Source organism: Bombus bifarius, unplaced genomic scaffold, assembly GCF_011952205.1.
Source record: "Bombus bifarius isolate JDL3187 unplaced genomic scaffold, Bbif_JDL3187 scf7180000007974, whole genome shotgun sequence".
In the NCBI taxonomy this organism is placed as follows: Eukaryota; Metazoa; Arthropoda; class Insecta; order Hymenoptera; family Apidae; genus Bombus; species Bombus bifarius.
The window spans coordinates 3,035,187-3,060,039 of record NW_022884360.1 but is presented as its reverse complement, the minus strand read 5'-3'; the positions used below and the strand labels follow the sequence as shown (position 1 = coordinate 3,060,039).

The 24,853-nt window shown below is 27.7% G+C and overlaps 4 protein-coding genes across 8 annotated transcripts; 2 read left to right on the top strand and 2 right to left on the bottom strand.

The window, feature by feature from the left end:
- Window positions 1–303: 303 nt before the first annotated feature.
- Window positions 304–3,550, bottom strand: LOC117216879 (ubiquitin carboxyl-terminal hydrolase MINDY-3 homolog). Its single transcript, XM_033464009.1, has 5 exons — window positions 3,220–3,550; window positions 2,603–3,032; window positions 2,063–2,331; window positions 1,433–1,730; window positions 304–1,360 (listed from the first exon to the last, which is right to left on the bottom strand). The coding sequence occupies exons 1-5, from the start codon at window positions 3,323–3,325 to the stop codon at window positions 1,054–1,056; spliced, it is 1,410 nt and encodes a 469-aa protein (XP_033319900.1). The 5' UTR covers window positions 3,326–3,550; the 3' UTR covers window positions 304–1,053.
- Window positions 3,551–4,208: 658 nt separating this feature from the next.
- LOC117216878 (calcium uptake protein 1 homolog, mitochondrial) lies at window positions 4,209–9,526 on the top strand. Of its 2 annotated transcripts, none has more exons than XM_033464007.1 (11): window positions 4,209–4,779; window positions 4,908–5,061; window positions 5,541–5,700; window positions 7,245–7,282; window positions 7,553–7,667; window positions 7,748–7,908; window positions 8,205–8,321; window positions 8,383–8,507; window positions 8,606–8,733; window positions 8,847–8,936; window positions 9,226–9,526. In XM_033464007.1, the coding sequence occupies exons 1-11, from the start codon at window positions 4,556–4,558 to the stop codon at window positions 9,378–9,380; spliced, it is 1,467 nt and encodes a 488-aa protein (XP_033319898.1). In that variant the 5' UTR covers window positions 4,209–4,555; the 3' UTR covers window positions 9,381–9,526. The 2 variants fall into 2 exon arrangements, with proteins under 2 accessions (XP_033319898.1, XP_033319897.1); XM_033464006.1 differs by lacking the exon at window positions 5,541–5,700 and adding an exon at window positions 6,715–6,874 and having other exon boundaries at window positions 4,210–4,779.
- Window positions 9,527–12,450: 2,924 nt separating this feature from the next.
- On the bottom strand, window positions 12,451–22,290 carry LOC117216876 (protein transport protein Sec24B). 4 transcript variants are annotated; one of them, XM_033464001.1, is made up of 17 exons: window positions 22,136–22,290; window positions 21,570–21,713; window positions 19,459–19,605; window positions 18,426–18,575; window positions 18,132–18,247; window positions 17,848–17,950; window positions 17,642–17,768; window positions 17,400–17,509; window positions 16,916–17,147; window positions 16,639–16,796; window positions 16,175–16,400; window positions 15,600–15,929; window positions 15,214–15,324; window positions 13,856–14,028; window positions 13,280–13,615; window positions 13,037–13,140; window positions 12,847–12,958 (listed from the first exon to the last, which is right to left on the bottom strand). In XM_033464001.1, the coding sequence occupies exons 2-17, from the start codon at window positions 21,687–21,689 to the stop codon at window positions 12,847–12,849; spliced, it is 2,655 nt and encodes an 884-aa protein (XP_033319892.1). In that variant the 5' UTR covers window positions 21,690–21,713; window positions 22,136–22,290. The 4 variants fall into 4 exon arrangements, with proteins under 4 accessions (XP_033319893.1, XP_033319896.1, XP_033319892.1 ...); XM_033464004.1 differs by having other exon boundaries at window positions 21,570–21,705; window positions 22,136–22,284; XM_033464002.1 differs by lacking the exon at window positions 22,136–22,290 and having other exon boundaries at window positions 12,451–12,958; window positions 21,570–21,689.
- A 575-nt stretch (window positions 22,291–22,865) lies between these two features.
- On the top strand, window positions 22,866–24,686 carry LOC117216912 (tubulin-folding cofactor B). Its single transcript, XM_033464078.1, has 6 exons — window positions 22,866–23,269; window positions 23,350–23,493; window positions 23,580–23,667; window positions 23,955–24,146; window positions 24,216–24,288; window positions 24,372–24,686. The coding sequence occupies exons 1-6, from the start codon at window positions 23,150–23,152 to the stop codon at window positions 24,487–24,489; spliced, it is 735 nt and encodes a 244-aa protein (XP_033319969.1). The 5' UTR covers window positions 22,866–23,149; the 3' UTR covers window positions 24,490–24,686.
- The last annotated feature ends 167 nt before the right edge of the window (window positions 24,687–24,853 follow it).

The following is a 24,853-nucleotide window of genomic DNA, read 5'->3' as shown; positions in this document are numbered from 1 at the left end:
ATAAATATAATAATTATAATAATATATTTATGTGTAAACATATAATCATAAAAATATACGCATAAAAACAAGTTATATAAAGAATCAAATTCAAATACGAAAAATTCTGAAATGTAACTTCATTTGATTCCCCATTAATTTTGTTCACTATCTGCAACTTCAGCTGTACTTATAAACACATTTCTAGCATGTAGGAAATTCAAATGCGTTCTTTTCATTTCATTCTGTATAGTGTGTCCTATTCGTTTAGAATGTTATTATACGCGACCTTTTGCAACATTTTGAGCGAAATCGGCAACACAATATAACGTGTTCCCTTTATTAAATGTAAAAAAGAAGGAAATAGTAAAAATATTATTAGAATGTCGATATAATGACTAGATTATAACTTTGATCTACCTATGTATACATTTAGCCATGGATACGATTTACATAGATTTGTACATTGTCTACAATTTTATTTCCGCATTATTTTTTTAAATTGATTTTTTTCTTTACACTACTTTTTATTACTTTGTTTATCTGAATATTCACACTTTTTCTTACTACATTATTATTATTATTTTCTCCGTTACATTTCACTTGCAATTGTTATTGTTTATTACTAGCATTCGCATATCCTTTTCCTTTTGTTTATTAGTAAATTCGTTTTAATTTTTTTAACATCAACATCAAATAATTTTAAACTTCAACATATATGTTCTTGAAGTTTTTAATAGTACGTTGAATAGTTATTTCTAAAACAATACTACATATTTAAATCTCGTTTCATTTGTAAAAGAATGCTTTCTAATCTAAATAATTAGTAAAATTATTGAATTATTATAATTTATAAATAAAGTTCTATTTAACATAAAGTATGTTAAACAATTTTTCTTTATTTAAATCTAATTCCTTCTCTAATGATTTTTGTTTAGAGTTCTCAAGCACAAAAACTTCCTTTGCAAATTTAAGTACTCCTCAAACTATTTTATAATTTTGTTACTTATTTCCTTGTACAACAACTCCAATGATATAGTTAAAAATAACTCGTCAGAATGTGAGCAGAATTTATTAGTTAAGGCTCGGATTTTGCCCAATATCCCATTGAACTTCGATTCTGGGCCATTTTGTTTGAAGTACTGTTAACATAGGATTGCTTTCCATAATACCCTTGATAGTGCACTCCAGTAACACGGCTTGACCTTTATGATATTTTACTTTATTTTCTGGATTGCTGTGTTGGAGACTATTGTGATGGTACAGTGGAAATGTATCTGGACAAGTTCGTGGTTCTTCAGGAAAGAACTCGTCCATAAAGTTAGTACGTAGAATAATTCCCAAATTTTCAGTATCCAATTTTTTCTGCATTACGTTGACACTGTAATAAAAATATATATGTTATAACACAATTTGATATATGTATAATGTAAAATATATATTTTGTACTTACTAATCTGTGTCTGTAACTAGTCCAAGTTCAGCGAGAACATCTTGTAATAAATTGGCAGGGATAAAATCATTTCCTTCAGGATCGAATTTTCTAAAAATTCTTTTCGCTTGGTCTGCAGGTGTTTCAGGGCTCACAAGCCTTTTTTCAGTAGAAAATAGCACAGTCAAATGAGTTTCTGAACCCAATACCCAAATAGGATATGATGGAGATTTTAAGAAAGTTCCAACTTCACAGTAACACAAATATTCAAGAAGTGCAAGGAATCCTATAGGATTTTGTTTATCTATCCCACGCAACTCTGAAATTTGTAAATTATTTCAATATTAATAATATAGACAGTTTATAATGTTAAATAACACATTAGAGGAGTAAGATACTTTATGCTTCTGTCCTTGATTGAAGGGAAAGGAGAGTTCACAAACAAAATTTACACATATCACACTATTTGCTAGCAAATAAGTATTAATTTATTTGCTATATAATCAACTTTGACAACATTTTGCAGTCAATAACAGCAACAAAAGTATTTTATCACAATTAACGTGTATTAGTTAAGTAATGCTCCTTGTTAGATAATATTAATTATTTATTAAATATATTACAATGGCATAGAATATAAGAATAGCTTACTCAGTCCTCCAACATCTTGATCATGATCCCATACATGGCTAACTGCTCTTCCTGTGAGCATCAAATTTATAAGACTTTGATTCCCATAACCATATGTTGAATCAATCATTGATTCTAAGGGATCCGACATTTCTGAACGAATTTCAGTGACACCTTTTGTAACAATTACACTATAAAGAAGCAATAAGATACCATATCTATCTTTTAACATCTCTAACCTTTCTAAAAAAAATTCTTCTACATGTTCAGAAGTATTTGTTGTAAATAACCTAAAATAAAATATTCGTTTTTATAATAAAAACTGGATTTTTAATCTAAATATAATAAAAATGAGTTTTAAAATGTTTTTAATTGAATTACTTTAAATTCAATAATAACATATCATAGCACATTCGTGAAAATGATTTCCTGAAAACTGTACTTTATTCAATTGTGCTGTTCTTGTAAGCCAATATGTATATAAGTATATTTTAATTTATTCTTAAAGTTATTCTTAAAACCAGATAGATCATTATCATAATTCATAACAAATTTCCTTACCTCAATTGAGAATGGAAGAGGTCAGAATCTATGGCTCTGCATTCTTCATTAATATCCATCAGTAATATCTTTTTATTTGTTTCTCGATTTTCATTATTTGCCACGCTTATTTCTTCTTCACGATTTTCAATTTCTGGTATTTTTTCCACCCATTTGGCTTTTCTTCCATTATCTTCATTCGAAAATTTACAATCCATAAATACAATACAAAACTTTGGAACTTTCTCCCCAGCTGCTTGCTTTAAAATTTCTATAGAAGCTCGTACAAGGAGCTGGTAACATGTATCCAAATTGATATTTTTCCATGTTGAAACATCAGTCTCAGAGAGTAATTCTTTTAAAATAAAAGCTTGGACAGGAGCTATTACTGCACAAGGACCACCTTCTGTTTGTATCAATGCTGTTGGCTCATCAGGGCTGAAGTAAAATCCTGAAGCAATGGGAAGTGTGTATTATACTAAGTAATAGATTATATACAATCAATTAAGGACGTTGATTAAACTTATTTATTATTTTACTTTTGGTGATAATAATTATGATTAATTTAATGTAAATAACCCAATCTCTATTATTAAACCCTTTATTAAAAAAAAAAACATTTAGGAACATAAAATTACCTTGAGCCCATCGTTTAAAAACATCTTTTTTAACAGTATTGCCCCAGAGTAATGTTTTGATGGAATGTACAAATTCGTCATCGCAGTGAACAACATTTTCAGCCATTATCCACGTTGTTATTTATTTTATTTTTTTAATTATTAGAACATTAAGCGACGTTACACAAACACAAATTATTTGGACGTAATCATAATATTCTTTTGTATCTCTGCCAAATCGAATTAGTTTGTTACAATTTCCAACGATTACAATTGTATCATATAACCTATATCATGAAAGAAACAATCATCCAGTACTTCGCCATTTTAGACATTGCATAGTTAATAAATACACGAGACATGTGAAACCTACTTTTCATATTTATTAGTAAAATCTTATTTTCATGATAAATTTTCTTGCCTCAACTGTTAATATCTCATGAATATGTATTTATATATAACATATATATTGAGCATTTCAATTAATCAACTATATGCTAGCAGAAAATTATAAAACATAAACCTTTTGCTGAAGAACACGAAATGAATATATATTATATTTTACATCTGAAAATTTAAAAAATGTATTTTTAGTTTCTTTGTTTAATATAGGCAGGTATTTTAATTATTTCGAAATTTCATGTATTATTCTATATACCGAATGGTACAGCTAGATGGAATCTTGCATTATTTATTGTTGTATAAAAAAATTCTCGAGATTCTCAGGATTCGGTGTAATACTAACATACTGAAAGAAAAATAAAAGTTGAACAAACTATTTTTCTCAAATTAAATAATATGTCTTATACTGAAAGAATAATAAACGAACAAACAAATTTAAACTCAAACTTATTTATAAGACCATTTTTAAGTTCGCTTTTTTTTTACGAGATTTGTCATCACCATAAGAAATATTTAAAAAATTTATGTATATAAGATCATTTTAAAGTTCATTTCATAAATATGTTTCCAGCGCCATTGTGTACGTAATGTGAATTACAAATTTCGAATCTTTCAGCTTTGCAGCGAACAGTTTAAATAGTACAGTTGTATGAAGGTTTGATATATCTAAACAGTTATAAGTAGGTTAGCTTCCGCATTAAATTATCTTGTGTTCTACAATTTATTTTGGCATTCTTAGAGTGAGAGAATACGAACAGAATAATATAAAGTAAATATAAAGGTTAAAACTGAAAAAACATCTATATAAAGAAGTATCACTAAAGGTTATGTGCATAAAGATTAAACTCTGTTAGTACAATCTCTATTTGAAAGGAAAATAGTACTGTCAACATAAAATTTTTCAATATATTTCTCTATATATAATTATTCAAAATTTATTCAATAAGTATAAAACATGTTTACTAATAAGGTTAGATTTATTATAAGACAAAGCGCTTCGTGTAACTATATTAACAAAACGTATAACCTTTTAATAATTGGTAACACTAATAATTCTGAAAAATGCTCAGTTCGAAACAATTTTACATACTTTTCAAACGAAAGTGAGAAGATCAAGAAAAGCTATCGATTTTTATACGTCATCCCCTGTTTTGTCACCAGCCTTATTGCCTGGAAAAGGTAAGAGCAAATCTTTTAAATTTTCTTTTATAGCAACAATTTCAAAGAGTAGGCTTCGATAATGCAAATTGGTTCAAAGAAATTGCAAATAACATACCTTACAAATTTTTTATTAAATTCTATTTCAGGATAAGGCAAAAATATTTGTCCACGGTTAATGCAGCTGAAATGGTCACTGACGAAAAATCAAATGACGAAGATAAAAATGAGCAATTGGATGAAATACAAGAAGATAAAAAGAAAAAGAAGAAGAAGGAGAAAATTGGGTTTCGTGATCGAAAGGTAAAGGAAAGTAATTATATAATTATTTACGTCCAACTAAATAGTTTATTATTGAACCGAAATTGTTTAAAAAATGGATAATTAATGCATAGTTAAAATTTCAAAATTTTTGGATATTAAAAATTTTCAAAATTGTTAATTATATAAAAAGTTTTATATACATATAGTATAGTATGGTATAGTATAAAATATATAGAACGTTATAAATACAATGGATTTCGATATAACGCAAGGGATACATTCCTCATTATAGAGATACGGGTTATACGGGGGGCGACTGTACTATCAAATGTATTATATATATAATTAAGTAAGATTATAGTACTTTGAGATTTAATAGAAAATTTAATTATTTTAATCATGACAAAGCTATCGTATATTCAAGGTCTATATTTGCTTTTTTACATCATTTTAGCTATTATGATTTAGTTATAAATATTTGTTATGTATTATCATTTCCAAATAACGCATATTTGCAGATTATAGAGTACGAAAATCGTTTGAGAACGTATTCGACGCCTGACAAAATTTTTCGTTACTTCGCGACCGTAAAAATATCGAGTGTAGAAGGTAGCGAAGTTTATATGACTCCAGATGACTTCATCAGATCAATTACTCCTGGCATGAGACAACCAGATGGTATAATTTTATTTGTAGTTTATCTTTCACAATAATTTCTTTTTACATCTTTTTATTACTTTTGTTGTAACTTATCTCTATTATCTATATTTATTTTCATTTTATCTTATTAAAGCCTGTCTTTTATGTTGAATGAATTTAACACTATAATAATACGGACTATAATTTTTGTACTCTTACTAATGTCAAATCAGATTTAATTAACCATTTCTTTATTTACTAACATTTTCATAATACGCTAACAATTTTAATTTTCCAAAACTGGAAATTGTTTTTAAGAAAGCGAATTTGAAGCTAGTCGGTACGGATTTTTGTCAATAACAGAAATACAGTGAATTGCTGCCAAAAGTATATCACAAACGATTGCGAACGTAGCATATTTAAAGTTGGCACATTATTAGTATCAAAGAGTTGATATTATACAGAGTTTCCAGTAATCATGATAGAATTGACAAGGGGCGATTCTACGTGGAGAAATAAGTTGAGAATATAGAATAAAAATTTTTCATATGACTCTTTGTTTTTAAGAAAATCTGGTTTGAAAATTTGTCAAGTATGTATACTTAAACGTGGATAATTTCGAAGTAGACAGAGAATAATGAAAATGAGGTTCTACGTGTAAAAATAAATCGAAAATGTAAAATACAATTTTTTCATTGGATGCTTCATTTCTGAAAAAATTAATTTGGAAAATTTATCAAGTGCATGTATATCAGATTTTATGAAATAAATAATAAATACCATCGATAATTTTTATTATGTAGAACACACAATATAAATTAAAATAGAGTACCTCAAAATTAAATAATATAATCCAAACTCTTTTTGAATTATCTGTGATCTTCTTAATTAAAGATTAGTAAAATGTTGCTAATGTTATATTGAATTGAATTTTACACGACCTCATCGAAATTTATTATTGATTAAACTATATTTCAAACTAAATGTTATTATCTTCATAATATTATCACATTATATTCCTGTTAAATATATGAAAAATTATTTCTTACACAGATAATAGAGTACGAAAATCGTATAAGACACTATTCTACTCCTGACAAAGTATTTCGTTATTTTGCTACTCTGCAAGTGGTGAACAACGACATCCATGAAATCTTCATGACACCTGATGACTTTTTAAGATCAATAACGCCTGGTATCAAACAACCGGACGGTAATTTTTCAACAAAATCGAATTATTGTATATATATAAATGTCCGTAGAACGCTCCATTCCATTTCTATTCAATAAATAGCCTTCCCATTTACTCTGTTATGATGCTTTCTGCAAATTATTCCAAAGTACATACTACTAAATGATGCGAAATTTAATATACTTGGACCTTATTAATTAATATGTAAATGCTACAATAAATACTATAATGTACAAATGTCTTTTGCAGCCATTATATATAGGCATATCTATATATTAAATGCATGCAACAATATATCTTTCTATGTAATTTGTATTGTAATAAATGACTTCTTTTATCTACAGACCCCATTTTTCAATCTAATGTGTTTTAATGATATATTTATTTTCAGGACTTGGGTTGGACAAATATAAACGTTACGATCCTAAGGTAAGCTCAAATTCAGTTTCTCGCTCGAAAAAATTCGTCAAAGAAAAGTAAATGTTAGTTACTATGTTTCAAGTAAGATATAACTTCTACACTTACAATTGCTTATTGTGGTACAATATTTATTATTCTGATAATTCTACGATTTTTTCATTATTAGTTACTTAATATTTTAATATTTTTAATTGTAAATGATAATTGATACTTAACATATATATAATAAAATAAAATGTATTTAATATTATAATCACGAGTATGTATATATTTTTATAGAATATTCACACAAAGTTAGAACTGGCTTTAGATGAAGATAGCATCTTTTACAAACTTGGAAGTGCTGGTTTAATTAGTTTCTCTGATTATATATTCTTGCTCACCGTATTATCCAGTAAGTTATCGCTGTTAATTTTATATTTTTACTTGAACATCAATTAATCAAATATTTTATATCAAGAAATGTTTCTGTAGCTTCTAGGAGACATTTCGAAATCGCCTTCAGAATGTTTGATTTTAATGGCGATGGTGACGTTGATTCTGAGGAATTTGGAAAAGTCGCTACTTTAATTCGACAACAAACCAGTATCGGAAATCGACATCGCGATCACGTTACCACTGGTAATATGTTTAAGGTACTAGAGTTTATTATTGTCTTGAATATCTGTAATATTAGTGTAAGTTACTGTAATCATTTTCATGTCTTCCCTGAAAATGATTTTAGTAATTATACAAAACGAACAAAGTAATATGAAAACTTACAAGGAAAGTTACAGAATCCGGTAATACAAACTTATTTATATAAGATGTTCCAGTAATCATAGTACAATTGGCAATAGGATGATCCTATGTGAACAAAGAAATCGGAGACGATAATATTTACTTCAATTATAATTTTCTATCATATAACCAATATATTTACAATTTTCAGGGTGTTAATTCAGCATTAACTACATATTTCTTCGGTCAAAACATGAAAGGGAAGTTGACTATTGAGAAATTTTTAGAGTTTCAACAGCAATTGCAAACAGAAATACTTAGTTTAGAGGTCAGTTTTGCAATATTTCAGTATACATTATTTTATTTTGAAAAGGCATAAATTGTTATAGTTTGAGCGAAGAAATCCTGATGAAAACGGTCGAATAACTGAAGTAGATTTCACAGAATTATTGCTTGCATATGCTGGATATCCTGCCACAAAAAAAGCGAAGATTAGGAAAACTGTAAAAAAGCGGTATACACACACACACATATATATATATTTATAATTAATGTAAATATAATTTCTACATAAAAAGTGAAATATTTCAATAATGTATTTTATTTTTTCAGCTTTAAGGATAATCCAAAGGGAATAGACAAAAACGAATATCTGAAGTTTTTTCATTTTTTAAATAATATCAATGATGTGGATACAGCACTGACATTTTATCATATTGCTGGAGCATCAATTGATCCAGGTCTTTCATAATATTTAAAAATAATATTTTTGTCATAAATTAAATTCTATTCGTTCTATTTTTTAAATTAAATCTCTTTAACTTTATAACTTATAACTTTATATCTTTTACAGCTACCCTAAAACATGTAGCAAAAACAGTGGCTCATGTTGATCTGAGTGACCATGTAATACAAGTGGTTTACATTATTTTTGATGAAAACAGTTAGTTGATTATAATATTAAATAATTTAATGTTTGATATTTATTATTTATATGACATACTGTTATTAAAATTTTATGAATCATATAAGTCTTTATATTTTAATATATAACAAATTTAGCTTTATATTGTTAGACATATTATGTAAAAGTTTCTATTTAGTAAGAGGTAATGTATGTTATGATATTTCTACGTAGATACTAACAATCTCCTTAATATAAGGTACAAAACATTCTGTACATTATAAGATTGATTAATTTTGAAGTAATAATATTTTTTGTTTATTTCTAGTGGACGGCCAATTGAGTAACAAAGAATTTGTTGCTGTAATGAAAAATAGGGTTCTAAGAGGATTAGAGAAGTCAAAAGATACTGGTTTTGTCAAGCTAATTGAATCAATGGTAAAATGTTTAAAAATCAGTTATAATATGCATTTTGATAATTAAAGCAAAATTAAGAGGTTTCTGGCTTTTTTATCATATACGTTTAAAATGGAATTAATTATTGATTTATCTCATTCAGAATTTATCATTACTAATCGCTATTTATTCACTAAGAAATAAACATAATGTATGAGAAAAACTGTTACATACATACTTCTTTTAATATCTCCTATAATATCTTTTTTTATATATCTAATATGTCAAACAAATATATTACTTTATGGTAAACTAAAAATGTTTTGTTCAATTAATTGCATATATTAACTCATTAGGTCAGTCATTAAAAACAATGCTACAGTATTGAGAGTTTTATTTCTTGCACCTTTCACAGCACAGTTTATATTCTCGAACGAGTTAGATCATCCTTCCACCCCTATTTTCATCTCATTGATTTATGATTCGTCTGAATCTACGAAAGTTGTTTGGATTATTTTCTTCTTTTGGCAGCATTGGTGATAGGAGAAACGGAATTTAGAAATCTCCTGTTTTCCTAGACTCATCTCGAATTAACTAAGTGAGATATATTCATCCATATACATACAATATACGTATATCCAACGATAAGTATCATTACATAATTTACCGATCTCTGTACTTTCTGCAAAGATACTTACGTTGATACCATTTCATAGAACATGAGTTGCATTTTATGGATAGAGTTGATAGAGGGAGATTTAAATTACATCTATTGTTATGCCACTTCGAATAATTAAAGTTAAAATATCTCCTAAACTAATGGTTTTTTTATATAAATTGGCTTTTTTTTTATACAGAATTACGAGCTAGAAAGAAAACAAATTTGATGTGCATATATCCTCAATGCATCCTGTTATAAACAAAAACTAATCACGCTGAATTATGCCTTCCTTGAAACCATTCAATTTTTACCTGAAACATGTTTCACTAAAATCATTACTTACGCAGTAATCGAAGCGATCCCAGTTATTTACTCCATACTGTATATATAATGAGGAATTACTTTCATTTCAAAATTAAGTACAATAAAAATTTATTTAATTACATAAAACTAAATAAAGTTTGCAAATTAATTACATATATATCTAATTTTGTTATTATTATAATAATTTATAACATTAATAAAAGTTTTAGAACAAATAGTTGCCTTATGGTTCTTAAATCTCGAATTTCTTATAATTTTCCACTATTTAAAAAAGGCCTTTGCACTTAAGATAGGTGAAATATAGGTTGCAAAAATTTCATTGTATAGTCATCTTATGATTTGTACTGATTTGTTATGATTTGTAAAATAATTACTTTTGTGTATGATCTTGATATGCTCAAAATCTCTACCTTTCTAAAGGAATAAACAAATATTAAGGTAATATATAAAAATTGAAGCAATATCAAGTATTTAGGAATGACTGACAACTAGTCTTTGTATGTAATGTGAAATTGCATTTCATTTTCATTTAATAGAATGTATTCATTTTGTTCTAAAATCATGTTCTATGAGTTACGTATATTCACAGGAAATTTGTTTGTACATTTCTACAATTCGTAAAAAAAAATTATTCCCTTGTAAATAATGGTGCCATTAGCTTCGTTAATTCGAGATTAGTCTATACATATACATATATACACGTACATCATACACGCATGTATACATACGTACGTACATTCATTCACAGTACATCTCATTAAATATAAGTGCAACATTCTCTTATCAATAATATGTGAAAGAAATATGCTGGCAATTGCTAAATCATTCAGTTACATAACTAACATATTACATTATGTATCGTGACTCGCGATAATGGTAATTGAATAAGGAAATGCTATTTTTCCTTAATTAAATAATCTGAAATGTAATGTTTCACCCGAATTAAAAATTTTCGTGCATTATTTTTCTCTGAACATTAAATATGTTAATAAAACGATTATATAACTATCGTTTTCACAGAAAATTTGTTTTAATTTAGAATATTAGTAAAAAGTTAATAACTTAGAAAGATTTAGCAATACAAAAATTAATTCTTATTTGCAAATTTTTTTATGGAATAAATATGAATGTTACATAGTAATTAGAATAACAATTGTATCAACATCAATATGTAATTTTTTGTAAGATCAAGAACAGAATAACTGTACTGTCATATGATATTTAGTGAGACATTCTGTACATAATATATTGCTTCATAAAGGGTGGTATATTCCAAAGATGTAAAATTCTTGCATAAAAAATAAGATGACATTAAAAATATTTTTATGGTCATTATGGAAATTACGTTTCTGTCGTAATAATAATTGTAGCTCTGCATTACAAGAGGCAAACAATTTTTATACACACATGTATATAATATGTAGACTAATAATTTAATTTTTCTATTTCAATCACTTCAATGATAAGAGTTAGTAAACAAAAAAAGAAATTAGAATTATCAACACACACTACCTTACTTGAAATCAACCCTCGTTATAGAACTAAAATAATGTAAGTATACCGCTACCATGATAAAAAAGTAACAGAATTGGATTAAAAGAACCAAAACTCATCTTATTTTGAGCGTATGAATTTCTTGTTTTGGATACACCATACCTTATGAAATATATGTATATTATATTGCTTTATATTACGTAGATGATAAGTCATAATTCGTAATTTATTGTAAAATTTCTGCCCAAAATATGACGGTATTTACAAAATCATTCCGACCAAAGAGGAAATATTTTACTAGCTAATTATTATGAAGAAAATATTACATTTAAAATATATAGGTCGCACAAGACGCGATTCATTAAAAAACCAAATTTCACAAAATATATAGGCTTCAATACTAAATCAGAAAGTTTCCAAAATTTGGCATCTCATTGGAGATAAGTAAATATGTGAATAAAAAATAACTAAGCAAAGAATTTAGAATTATAAAATTTGAACAGTTTGAATTCTCAAAACGACTTTTAAAATATTGTAAAATCAAATAAATAAAAATTCTTAGGACAAAAAAACACTAGAAAAACAAAATTTGTTGAAGTTAATTTAACCGACGAACGCAAAAAGATACTGCAACTAATACGAATAACAATAATTATCATAATAATAATAAAATAATAATAATAATTACAATTGAATTATATTTAAATGCATTAACATTTCTTAAAACAAGAATAACATTCATTCCTACAAACATATACGTACATATATGTATACATGTATATAATTACCAATATACATACATATATATGGACATATGCACATAAATATGTGTATATATTATATATATGTATATACACATGTATGTATATACATATATATATATGGTTTTTTATATCTCTAGGTGTTTCATTCTAATTAACCGATCAAACAATCGTTTTTAAGAGGTTCGTATTTTTTGAACACAGTTCGCGATTGCTAAACACTTTCACTGTAATAAACAATGACTTCTGTGTGTTAAGATTTGTTTGTTTCTTCTTCTGTATTCATTTAACTCCAAAATAAATTCCTCTATTATTATTTCACTTGAGTCTTAAGATGTTGCAAGAATTCGTAATAACTCAAAGAATTCTCAAAACGATCTTCAACTAATCGTTCAATAAAAAGCGTCCTGAAGTGACTGTCATCCCTGAAAATAAAAAATTACACATTTTATACATACATTCTATGGAGTTACATATTTTAAGACGAAAAATAAGAAACTTACCGAATAATTTGTATAGAAGCTGGATAAGGTTTCTCCTCTTGCAAACTAAATATAAAATTTCGTAACCTTTCGCTTTCGGGTGTCTCAATCTCTGGTAACTCATACTGAAAACAAAAATATTTTTCTTTTATTTCCTATATTAAATAATAACATAATATTAAGAAGGAGATGTAATATATAAAAGCTAAGTTTTGTCTAAACTAAATATTAAATTACTGATCAATTATGTAAGTATGAACTTACAAGTTCTTCTGGTATCGAGGGAAAAGCAGAGACTCCAAGAACATTACAACAAAACGAAGGATGAATATTTTTGCCGATTAAGATAAATATTCGATCACCAATGTCCATTAAGAAAGCACCCCGAGAATCAAGTTTTTCTGCAGAAAGATGCAGTCTAGGTGGTTGTGGGCATAATTTCCCATCGATATCTTTCGCATTTCGATCTTCAAGTGCGTGAACAGGATACAAATCTGGATAAATCATTTGAATTAATTGAAACAGTGGTAGAGTTTTCAACTGGCACATTGCGAACACCCGGTCATCAAGTCTCGTGTTTGTTCCTGACCTGAAGGCAACCTAAAAAATTATTACTTTTTAATTATAAAGAAATGGAAAATAAAATATCACATGGTTATTATACATTATCAAAATGAATATTATAAGACATGAATTGTTAAATTGTTTTGTACGATATGTAAAAGATATTAGTGAAAAATACTTTGCAGTACCACCATTATTAAGACTATATATATGATGTATATAAAACATATACTTATGTTATCATATAAAAAATATGAGTCTTTAGATAACGCGTACACATTTGAGCAGAGCAATAATATGAAGAGGCAGTAGTTTTAAGCTTGCTGGAGCAAGAAGTCCACCAGAGGCCACTGATTGAGACAATTTGTAGGCTGATAAAACATCTATGGCAACATTTATCAGAGCGTCCCTTGCATCAGATAAAGAGGACTGTTGAGATCTGTCTACAGCTATAAAAGCATAAATAATAAAAATACTATACAAAGAATATGTCAAAAAATTATGAGTACATGTATAATAGTATAAAAATATAAACAATAAAAGAGATTGTAACATTCTTGAAAGTATACTCATTTTTTGTATATATTTGTCGGGTTTACATTAGAATTAGGGTTAGGGGCGTGAAACGAATGTTTATTTGGATTACACATTGTCGTTATGAAATAGAGAAGACATTGACTAGTGCAAATACAATTATTACAGGACTTGACAAGTAACCGTGGTACTTAGATACTCGGAAAGCTAATGACAATGATCCTAGGTTCAATAACGAATCCGTGGTCAACGGGATAACAGGATGCGCTTTCTTCCAAAGCCCAAATCGTACTCGACTTGCTTGGCTACGGTGGAAGTATAACTAAACTAACTCTTTATTAAAACGTGGAATATCCACCGAGCGTACAGACGCTAAGTAACTCGCTAATACGACTCACGAGAGAATAAATTTCCGTCGCGATGATGCTGCAGAGGAAAACTATGATGGGGCGTGTTTAAGGACACGAGATCATCGGATTCGTCGAGGGTAGCCTTTGTTCAGAAAATGAAGGAAATTGACGTTGCTGTTAATTGGTCAATTTCCATGTTGGTGGCTAGAAAAGGCTAGCCGCCCTCGAGGGAAAGCTGCACGTGTACTGTGGAAATGCATCGACATCTGGCAATCATCTTATTTGAAGAATAGGGTCTGTAAGTGGCAAGCTACGGGACAGAGACCGTTGGAATATTTACTGTCGGGTGTTACAACTATTTCCTTTTTAAGGAGAGCTATAGAATTACTCCATGCCTCTGCCAGACAAAGCTTTCATCCCGTGACCGCGGCTACGTTCGGCGACTGGTTGTCGCCTCGAGCCCAAGCTCATTATCACAAATCTCGAACAAATACAATCGGATCGAATGACAATTGTTCAATTACGCCTATGATAGAATCTAGATTACGGTGTTAAGGGATTTTCCCGAAGTTCCAAAGGGAAGGCTCCGATGTCCTTTCATCTCCGACATATTTATATACTTTCTTGCCATAAAATGTAGTAAAACAAATTTCAATCAATAAACAATCAAGTTTTTAATATCTGTGCTATTTAACGAAGTACTATAAATACTATATAAAAAACTGTATATTACCAAGAAAGAAATCTTACCCATTTTAGAAAGTAGGCCCACTATGCATTGTTGATCAGCGGAATGCAGAACATCCGATAAGGTAGATACTACCGGTAGGCATAATGTGTGTACCCTAATTCTTCTTTCACCTAAAATACATTTTTTAAATTTTGTCATTTCTAGTTCTATCATAGGAGTGTTTTAATATATAACATTTTAATATATATTCTCAAGAATTAAATAGAATATTGTAAATAACACAGGACCTCACAACATTGTAGTTATTTTTATGTAAGATAGTCGAAATAAACAAAATAGTTTTTGTTGCATGAAAGTAATGATAAATAATATAAATACTATACGTGATATTTCTTAATATTTTCATAATCTTTTGTCATAAATAATAATACAAAAATATATCTACCTTTACTTGAGGTATAAAGTAAAGCTGCCTGGAAACAGACGTTTTGCACATCTGAAAGATTCTCTTCTATAGAGATTTGCATTCCAAAACCAGCATCCGGATTGACGTTAGGCAAACTAAGCAGGTCAGTTGACCTTACAAAGAAATTTCCATGGAAAGTATGAATGCTCAGTCCTCGTGTACATCGTATTCTCATCACTGCTTCAAAACCGATCTTTCTGGTAATATAACGTCTCAGTATTCTATCGAGAGTTTCCGCGTGTTGTGGTTTCGAACCCCGGAATAGAGGAAGATGGTATATACAACCTCCAGAGAATTTGCACATACCCGCTATAAAATAAAATTTGTATTTGTTTAACTTTTATTGTTTCTATTTTTTAGTACAGTTAACTTTAACCATCTTTTTAGTTATACGGACGTTAATAAATTTATTAAATACTTAAAATTTATAAGAGAAGAAAAAATTTCTATGCATAAATGATAAAAATCTTGATATATCTCCAATAGTTTTGCATTAATAATACATTGAAATATCACTAATTGGTAAACAATACAGAGAATAAATTAATACATACAAAGAGTAGCTAGGTCACAGTATTGACAGTTTAATAGGAATAGATCGACTGCAATTTGCTGTCCGCTGCAATCTAGCGCCAACCTTTTATAAAAATCTGTAACTGGATTTAAATGTGGTACATCTTTACTTCCTCTACTATTTGGGTCCTCTCTTGCTTGCAATAATCCTGGACCTATATTTGGCAAGCAAGTTTGGAAGACAGTCACACGTCCACCAGTTGGTGACTAAAATAGGAAAAAATAAGATTTTGGCGACTGAGCTAAAAAATTCCACTTATTTTTTATATATTCTTTGTCTTCTACTTAGTAATACATTTATTGTTATTGGTTTATCTTTAATATTAGATCTTATTGTAAAGATTCTTTAAGATAATCTAACATACTCTTTCACAAAATCTGTTTAAATTAAATAATTCAAACTACTTAATTATTCTCTGAATGGATAAATATACTTTTCGCGTACCATAAGTTTATACGCAGCTTGTAACGCCGCACCCAAAGCATTATTTGTATCATGAGTTCCTTGAAATTTTGTGGGCAATTGAGCCAATAAATCTCTTACTAATTCTTCTCGTTCTTTTAAATTGACAATTAAATTTTCCGGACATGGAAGAAACACATCTGCATAAAGATTTCTTACAATTAGACACATATGTTAGTAGTTAAATATAACAGTTAAATATATACTTCAAACTCAATATGTAAAATAAGTTTAAAAAGTAAAATGAGTATGATTTTACCATCAATGTCAAGCATGATCATTTCCTGAGGTTGTGATACATTGTCAGGTATGCCAAAGAAGTGTATTGCAGAATCTACTGCTAAAAATCCAATTTGTGTCCTACTATCGCCAGGCAGCCTTGATAATTCTTCTGAAATTACGTTGCACACTATGGTCAAGTAACCGCTCTCAACTGCCAGTCTCGAAACGTCCAAAACAAACAGATATACAGCTGGCTGTGGTGGACGTAGCTTAAACATATGTATTGTTTTAATTATTTACTTTTCCACATTTCACATTACTTCCAACTTTTAATTTTAACTTTGATTTTAAGAATAATTCAATAATAATTATGCAATTTCTATCATTATGAAATATATGTTAAAAGAAAAATTTTTTTATATAAATCATTTTTATAAAAATATCAACAAACAAATATTTGAATATTTGATTGAACGATATAATTATGAATGAATTATATATTAATTTTTCAAATTTTTTACCATGTATTCACTAGGTGCAATAAACTCAATCGTACTAGTTTTTACTTCTGGTCTTCTTGATGGATCTCCGTATGATTTTGTTACGGGATCGAACTGAAATTCGTCTGGTACTATAAAAATAATATTCGTATAAATTTCGGAACATGTAAAATTTAATATTTTAACACAATAACAAAGTGAACAAAATATTAAAATATAACAATTGAATAAAAATAACTTAAAATACACAAATTTATGCTTACATTCGTTTACTCTATAACAAAGATTACACTTCCATCTTTTTGAGTCATTGAAGTATACAAATGGATTAATATATGTTCTGCAAGCACGACATCTAACTATTGTACTGCATTGTATCACTGGTAAATGCTGGAGGTACAACAATGCTTCGTTACTAATAAATTTATACACTATATGTTCAAATTAAACAACAAAATGTTTTACTTACATTTAAATCTCTGAAGGGATGTATTAAAACTCCTAAAGGCAACCTAGATTTCTGCAGTAAAGTATTTGACTCGGGAATCTTCGTGAGTGTGCAGCGGAAAATGCTGAAAAAGGGACAAAATCGTTAAAAAGTAAAATTAGAAAATTAACTAATCTCACTGGGTCATAATAAATTAACTAACTGTTCATTAATTGAGTAATAAATTAAATAAATAACAATAATGGAAATATTACTTATATTTAACAACTCAATCTGCCTAATAAATCATTGTAGAAAGTACTTACTCGGGACTACAATTAACACTGTCTAAAAACTCTTGGTGAAGTTTAATTTTTGGTGGTTCTACTTTCTCTGTTGGGAGGACATTCCTACATTGCAAAAGATCAACAGTTTCCATTCCCTGAAAAAAAGGCAATAATAAGTAAAAAGAATACAATTATTGCTAAATTGCTTCAAAATAACAGATAATACTAATAACTATCTGACAAACATTATTACATGATTAGAACGAATAGCCATTATATATAATTAGTGATAAAATATAGAACTATTTAATCATTCTTTCTTGTATTACTTACCCAAAATTTATTGTAGCCATGTTGCGTGACAGTCATCATATTCATTTGACTATTTAAGTGATTCATTTGATCAGGATATGTTTCTGAGTATCGCTTATTCATTGGATCTGGTGGCATACTACTCATTGGATTTGGTGGTTGATTTGGATACTAAAAGAAAAATAGACACAAACTGTATATTAATTATCGTTGTAAATAGTATACATAAAAATAATTTTGTTTGATGTCAGTTTTTAAATTATAAAAACGTACAAATCAAATCAGTACTTTCAGTAATTTAATAATTTTTTTGTATAGTTATATTTCAAATCTGTCATTAAATAATAATTTATTAGAAATAATGGAGAAACGCAGTTGCAGATACTTGGTAACAAGGATGAAAAACAAAGATATAAGATTGCTAGTAAAATACAGATGTGGAAACAAAACTAAAACTAAAGATTATTGGAAAGAGAATGAAGAAAAAAATACAGAATCTGTAGGAAGTGGAAGAAGACAATGAGATACGTGTTACAAGTGCGTGAGGAAGACCAAAATTTGAAGAAGACCTGAAAATGATATTAGGAGAAATGGGACAGGGAATAGAAATATTGAAGAGAATAGAGAAGGCAAGGGAGGGAAAAGGCATAAGGGAGAGAGAAAGAACAAAGGAGGGAATTAAGGAAAACAATATGTAAATGTAGAAATCTTAGAATAGTCCATAGGTAAAATATATAGAATGTATATATATAAATAAAAATGAAGATGAGAAAAGATGAACAAAAAGTGTGGAAGTATGAGTCAATAGTACAAGATACAAGATATAAAGCCCTAAGTCGATACTATGTATAATAAATAAGTAAATAATAATAATTTATTATAATTATTTAAAAAGTCTATTATTACACGAGCCAAAATTAATGAAATGTTGAACAAGAACAGGAAGAATCATTTTTTATCAATTAAAAGATTTTGCATTTTATACTTAATGTCTAATTTTTATAATATACATATAAAATGACAAAATTACTTAAAAGCTCTTGTATTTACTTACCCATACTTTATTGTAGCCATGCTGTGGAAGAGGCATCGCGTTCATTTGACTATTTACGTGATTCATTTGATCAGGATATGGTTCTGAATATCGTTTATTCATTGAATCAGGTGGCATACTCATTGGATTTGGTGACTGACTTGGATACTGAAAGAAATGATTTTTATTAATTCTAATTTCAGATACAAACTTTATACTTTACAGGAAAGGCTACTAACACGCAGAAACTTGTTTCAATAAAAATACAAGATTTAAGAAATTACAAAACAAATCTTAAAGATAAAAAGACACTAAAAATAAAACTAGAAATAAAAGAATATATAATCTTAAGGTATGGAAAACAAATAAAAATGTTAAACATTTCTTATATTTTCTTATTTTACTAAAAATAATATTCAAATAACATCTTTAAAATGTAATAACATTTAATAAAATTTAATTGTAATGTTCCTTAACAATTACATCTTTTACTAACTGAAAAACTAAATTTATATCGTACTTGAATTTGATATCTTAATATCAATTTTCCGAAATTAAATCAATTGAAAGCGGTCAGGGAAATCAAAAGGTTAAAATGTCATGTCTAAGTGAAGATGCCGTGAAGCCTAAACTTTTCTTCAGTTTCTTTAGCATAGAGAACATTTCTCACCTTTTGGACAACTTTACTACGGCGAATATGAAGAAAAATTTAGACCTCACTGCCACATGAGATGTGCATTGCACTTTTACAGTGTAATTCACCGTTAATTGTCGAACCGACAGTACGTCGTCGACGCGACACACAACACAACATTACGTGGCAGCTTACTTGACAGAAGCGCCATTTTCGCTCTGTGGAGTGATCGCTAACCATACACATATAACTCGATTTTAATAAAAACGAAGTAGCGTTTGAAAAATTTTGTTTATATTTTTGACATTTTTTTACATAGAAATCCTCTTACCGATTTTACCATGATTATGGGGCAGATGTGTGCATATACATATCTATGTTTCTTATGTTCGATTTACGTTTAAAAAGAGCGAACAAATTTTAAAAGGGTACAGAATAATGACAATGTTCGTTCCCACTTTAACATCTCTTAGTATATATACAAGATGTTAAAAGAAACACATTTAGTATGATTTTTCATTGTGAATGATCGAGTTTCGAGTATTAAAAATTCTTTAAAGAAGTTAATAACGAGATTAGGGCGTGTGAAAGAGAGTGTTGCCACCCAAAGTTTACGTAGTCGAACATGTCTTGGAAATGTTTAAATACTTTGTGTTATGTATATGAAGACAAATAAAAAAAGAAAAAATTTGTCTTAGAATGTATATATTGCGTGAAAGACGCATGTCTGAATTAACTTTTTAATAGTAATGTACGAGTTTAATTTTTGTATCATGCAATGTGTTGTACTGCCAAATAGTTTTATTTTGTATTGTATTAAAATCTATACTTTAAAATTATTACCAATATATTTGACGTTTAAATTATCTTATAATCTCAACTTTACATATTTTCAAAGATAATACAATAAAAATTTCTATAATATTCCTATTCATTTTTTACTTTGAAAACGAGTGATGTATTAACCTAACCTAAAATCTACAAAAATAATATATATATGTATCTGAATGAACCTAACCTCCCCGTGTTATTTAAATTATTTAATTACTTACAGTTATGCACACACCTTAAATCATTTAATATAAAATAAATATAGGCTATAGCATAATTACGCTGTAATTTACTTTTGTATACTAAACGTGAATTAAAAATTAATAAATCCATGTTACATTTGTCATTTTAATTATTATTGTCACAATAATACTCATCTTTTAATTACAAAATGTTTAACAAGTTTGTACCTCATATATTATTTTTGAACTATGGATGTTAACGCATTACTAAAATATCCAAATGCATAAATATATACAAAGTGCATATAATGTACATGAATGTACAAAATATCAATAACAAAGTACTTGTTACAATATTAAAAGAACAAAATAAATTTCAATTTAGGTTTAGTTATAGTTATAAAAATTTGAATTTACACAAGCATCTGCAATATAATTTTTAATCAAATGTAAAATTATTGAAAGATATCTTTTTTATTACTTACTAATAATTTGTTATAGCCGTGCTGCGGTGGTGGCATCATATTCATTTGATTATTTAGGTGGTTCATTTGATCAGGGTGCGATTCTGAGTATCGTTTCATTGAATCTGGTGGCATACTCATTGGATTTGGTGACTAACTTTAATACTGAAAAAGAAGATTAAATACTTTCTTTCAATTATAATTTCAGATATAAACTTTACATTATATACAAAGTATATGCATAAAAATGTTAAACATTTTTCATATTTATTTGATCAAAAACAGTACTTCAAAAATATCTGTAATATATAATAACTTAATCGAATTTATATGTAGAAATGTAATACAGTTTATTAATTACCACAGAATTTTGTACCATCTAAGAAACTAAATTTGCGACATACATTTTTTAATACAAGATATAGATAACTGGTATCTCAATATTAATGTTCAAAGATTAATTTAATTAATTAATTTTTAAAGATTAAGAATCCAAGGAGATCAAGAGGTTAAAACGCTATATTGAAGTTGAAATACTATGAAGTTTAAGCTTTTTCAGTTTTTATGGCATAGAGAATGTTTCTTACCTTTTTGACGAGGTTACCACAACGAATATAGAGAAAAATTTAAATCTCACTGCACTAAGAGACGTGCATTGCACTTTTTACAGCATAAGTCGCCGTTAATTACCGAAGAGACGTACCCGATACCTCGTTGACGCGACACACAACATTACGTGGCAGCTCACTTGACAAAAGCGCCATTCTTACCTGCGGAGTGTGTGCGTACCACATACTTTAAATCATTCCTATGTAATCTTACATTTTATATTGAACAAAAAGTAATCTATAATATAAAAAATCGAATATTTGAAATTATAAAATATAAAAATAATACTAGTAGATAGATACTAGTTACTAACATCACAGTTACTAACATTATAACTTTTGTTTTTCTCTAATTTAATAAACTGTAAATTTTATTACACTGCTATATGTTAAAATATTACATTTAGTTTATAATAAAAATAAAACAATCTTTTTAATTCTTAATATTGCTTTTTTATTTCTTATTGTTCTTTAATCATTTCACAATCATCTTTTAATTATGTTTAATGTTTTTTACCTAAAACAATATTGTTACTTAGGGATTTTGTTCACTGTATATAAATTCGGATCAGAAAACTTAAAAGATCACTTAATTTTCGTCTATAATAAACGTGTAATTAAAACTTTCTTAAATATTTTGTAATAAAAATTTTATTTTGATATTTACACATAAGATGAAACTCGTAGTTGAAATGTCAAACTATTGATTTGACGATCTGTCAAACTATACTGTTTATCCACATATATATACATATTATGCAGAGGTGTTTCAATCGTTTTATTCAGAATTTATTATTTAATACATTCATAACATAAAAAGGATAGAAAATAATATTACATTTGTTATTAGATCTTGCAATTGTCATTATTAAATAAATGAATCATTTTATGAAGTCTTAATTTCAGTACCATAATATACATAACCTATATAAAGTTTGCTGCTTGCAAGTTGATTTGATCATACTGTGATACATTCCTTTTTATTACAAAAACATGAGTGCTTATAACGTAATAACATCAGATTTTGTAAATGTATCCATTACTAACTCTGGTCACAACTCACATTGCATAGAACGGCGATTTCAAAAAGGAATAACAATTGATGAATTTAAAGTAAGAATTTATTGTAATAGTTATTGTATATTATTGTTTGATATATGCTATTATATATTCTTATTTTAATTATATTAAAGGGAAAGTTGGAACTTCTTACTGGTGGTAATCCAACAACAATGAAAATTGAAGTATATGACAAAAATGACAAATTAATTTGCATATTAGATAATGGTCAACGTTTATTAGGATCATATCCTATTGACGATGGAATGCGAATACATGTAAAATACATTTATAATATAAACATAGTAACATAGCATAAAAATTCTTTTCAACTGCAATGGTATTATACATATAAAAATTTTAGGTGATAGATAATTTTTCTTGTACTGAGGAAAATTTAAATAATGTAGAGAAATTTGAAATATCTGAAGAAGAATATGCTAAAAGATCAGGTAAAATAATTAATAATGTACAAATTATAATTATATAAATGTAAATACAGAGAGGATTTAGTCCATCCAAAAATATGCATTTCTATTTTAAAAAGTAATGTAATTATTGAATGCACATGCACAATTGCACTTATAAAAAGAATATATTCTTATAAATGTAATACTTTTTGAGCCATTTATCCCTTGACCTCTTCCTCTAATTGCACTGATAACAGAGTTATGATCTGAAAAAGTTGCATAGACTATTTTGTATATTTGTACTAAATGTTAAATTTCTAATGTTTCAGATACTGTAAAAGCATTCTTGGAGAAAAATAAACTAGGAAAATATAATGAGGAAGAAATGAAAAGAAGAGCAGAAGAAAAGAAGCAAGAAGAAGAAGCAGAAATAGCAGCTGCACAGTTATGTAAAGTTGGTGATCGTTGTGAAGTTTCTGTACCAAATCAACCAAAACGAAGAGCTACAATAATGTATGTTGGTAAGTATAGCTATTCCTGTTTAAATTTATTGCTTGATTATATTATCTTTGTTTATGATTTGTCTGTAGGTAAAACTGAGTTTAAAGAAGGTTGGTGGATTGGAGTAAAATATGATGAACCACTTGGTAAAAATGATGGAACGTAAGATCATTATTATTTTATGCTTGCTATTTCTTATCATTATATAGTTTATTTTTAATTTCTTGCATATTTTACTGTTATAGTGTCAACGGAAAAAGCTATTTCGAATGTTTACCAAAATATGGTGGGTTTGTAAAACCAATACATGTGAAAGTAGGAGATTTTCCTGAAGAAGAATTTGACTTGAATGAAGAACTATAAAACACAAACATGTTTTGCCAATCTGGTTTTCACTACAAATTATAACTGAAAGGAAATTTAAAATTAATAATATTTATTACACATATAAAAATGCTTAATATTTTCTTTGCTTTATTATATCCAACTTCCAGTTTATAGGATGTATCTCTTTAGTATGAAAATAATAATAAAAAAGAAATTGTGTCTTTTCATATTAATTATTGGCACGATAATATTTAAAAAATGATTTTCTTACAGCAGTATCATTTTTATATACTTTTACTGTTTTGTCTGCCTCTCTTGTAATTGTATGGGTACCAGATATATCGAATGTACTACTAAATACTCCAGCTTCACTGTCCATTGAATCCGGTTGAACTGGTGT

What these genes read in the sequence shown, in the direction of transcription:
- LOC117216879 (XM_033464009.1), bottom strand. Translation starts at nt 3,325, where the DNA reads ATGGCTGAAAATGTTGTTCACTGCGATGACGAATTTGTACATTCCATC. An exon ending in TTTTAAACGATGGGCTCAAG is followed by an intron (nt 3,033 to 3,219) that starts GTAATTTTATGT and finishes CCATTGCTTCAG; the next exon opens with GATTTTACTTCAGCCCTGAT. An exon ending in TCAAGATGTTGGAGGACTGA is followed by an intron (nt 1,731 to 2,062) that starts GTAAGCTATTCT and finishes TACAAATTTCAG; the next exon opens with AGTTGCGTGGGATAGATAAA.
- LOC117216878 (XM_033464007.1), top strand. Translation starts at nt 4,556, where the DNA reads ATGTTTACTAATAAGGTTAGATTTATTATAAGACAAAGCGCTTCGTGT. An exon ending in AGCCTTATTGCCTGGAAAAG is followed by an intron (nt 4,780 to 4,907) that starts GTAAGAGCAAAT and finishes ATTCTATTTCAG; the next exon opens with GATAAGGCAAAAATATTTGT. An exon ending in AGGAAAACTGTAAAAAAGCG is followed by an intron (nt 8,508 to 8,605) that starts GTATACACACAC and finishes TTATTTTTTCAG; the next exon opens with CTTTAAGGATAATCCAAAGG.
- LOC117216876 (XM_033464001.1), bottom strand. Translation starts at nt 21,689, where the DNA reads ATGAGTATGCCACCAGATTCAATGAAACGATACTCAGAATCGCACCCT. An exon ending in AGTGTTAATTGTAGTCCCGA is followed by an intron (nt 17,951 to 18,131) that starts GTAAGTACTTTC and finishes TCCCTTTTTCAG; the next exon opens with CATTTTCCGCTGCACACTCA. An exon ending in TTGCACCTAGTGAATACATG is followed by an intron (nt 17,148 to 17,399) that starts GTAAAAAATTTG and finishes CATATGTTTAAG; the next exon opens with CTACGTCCACCACAGCCAGC.
- LOC117216912 (XM_033464078.1), top strand. Translation starts at nt 23,150, where the DNA reads ATGAGTGCTTATAACGTAATAACATCAGATTTTGTAAATGTATCCATT. An exon ending in TAACAATTGATGAATTTAAA is followed by an intron (nt 23,270 to 23,349) that starts GTAAGAATTTAT and finishes ATTATATTAAAG; the next exon opens with GGAAAGTTGGAACTTCTTAC. An exon ending in ACGATGGAATGCGAATACAT is followed by an intron (nt 23,494 to 23,579) that starts GTAAAATACATT and finishes TAAAAATTTTAG; the next exon opens with GTGATAGATAATTTTTCTTG.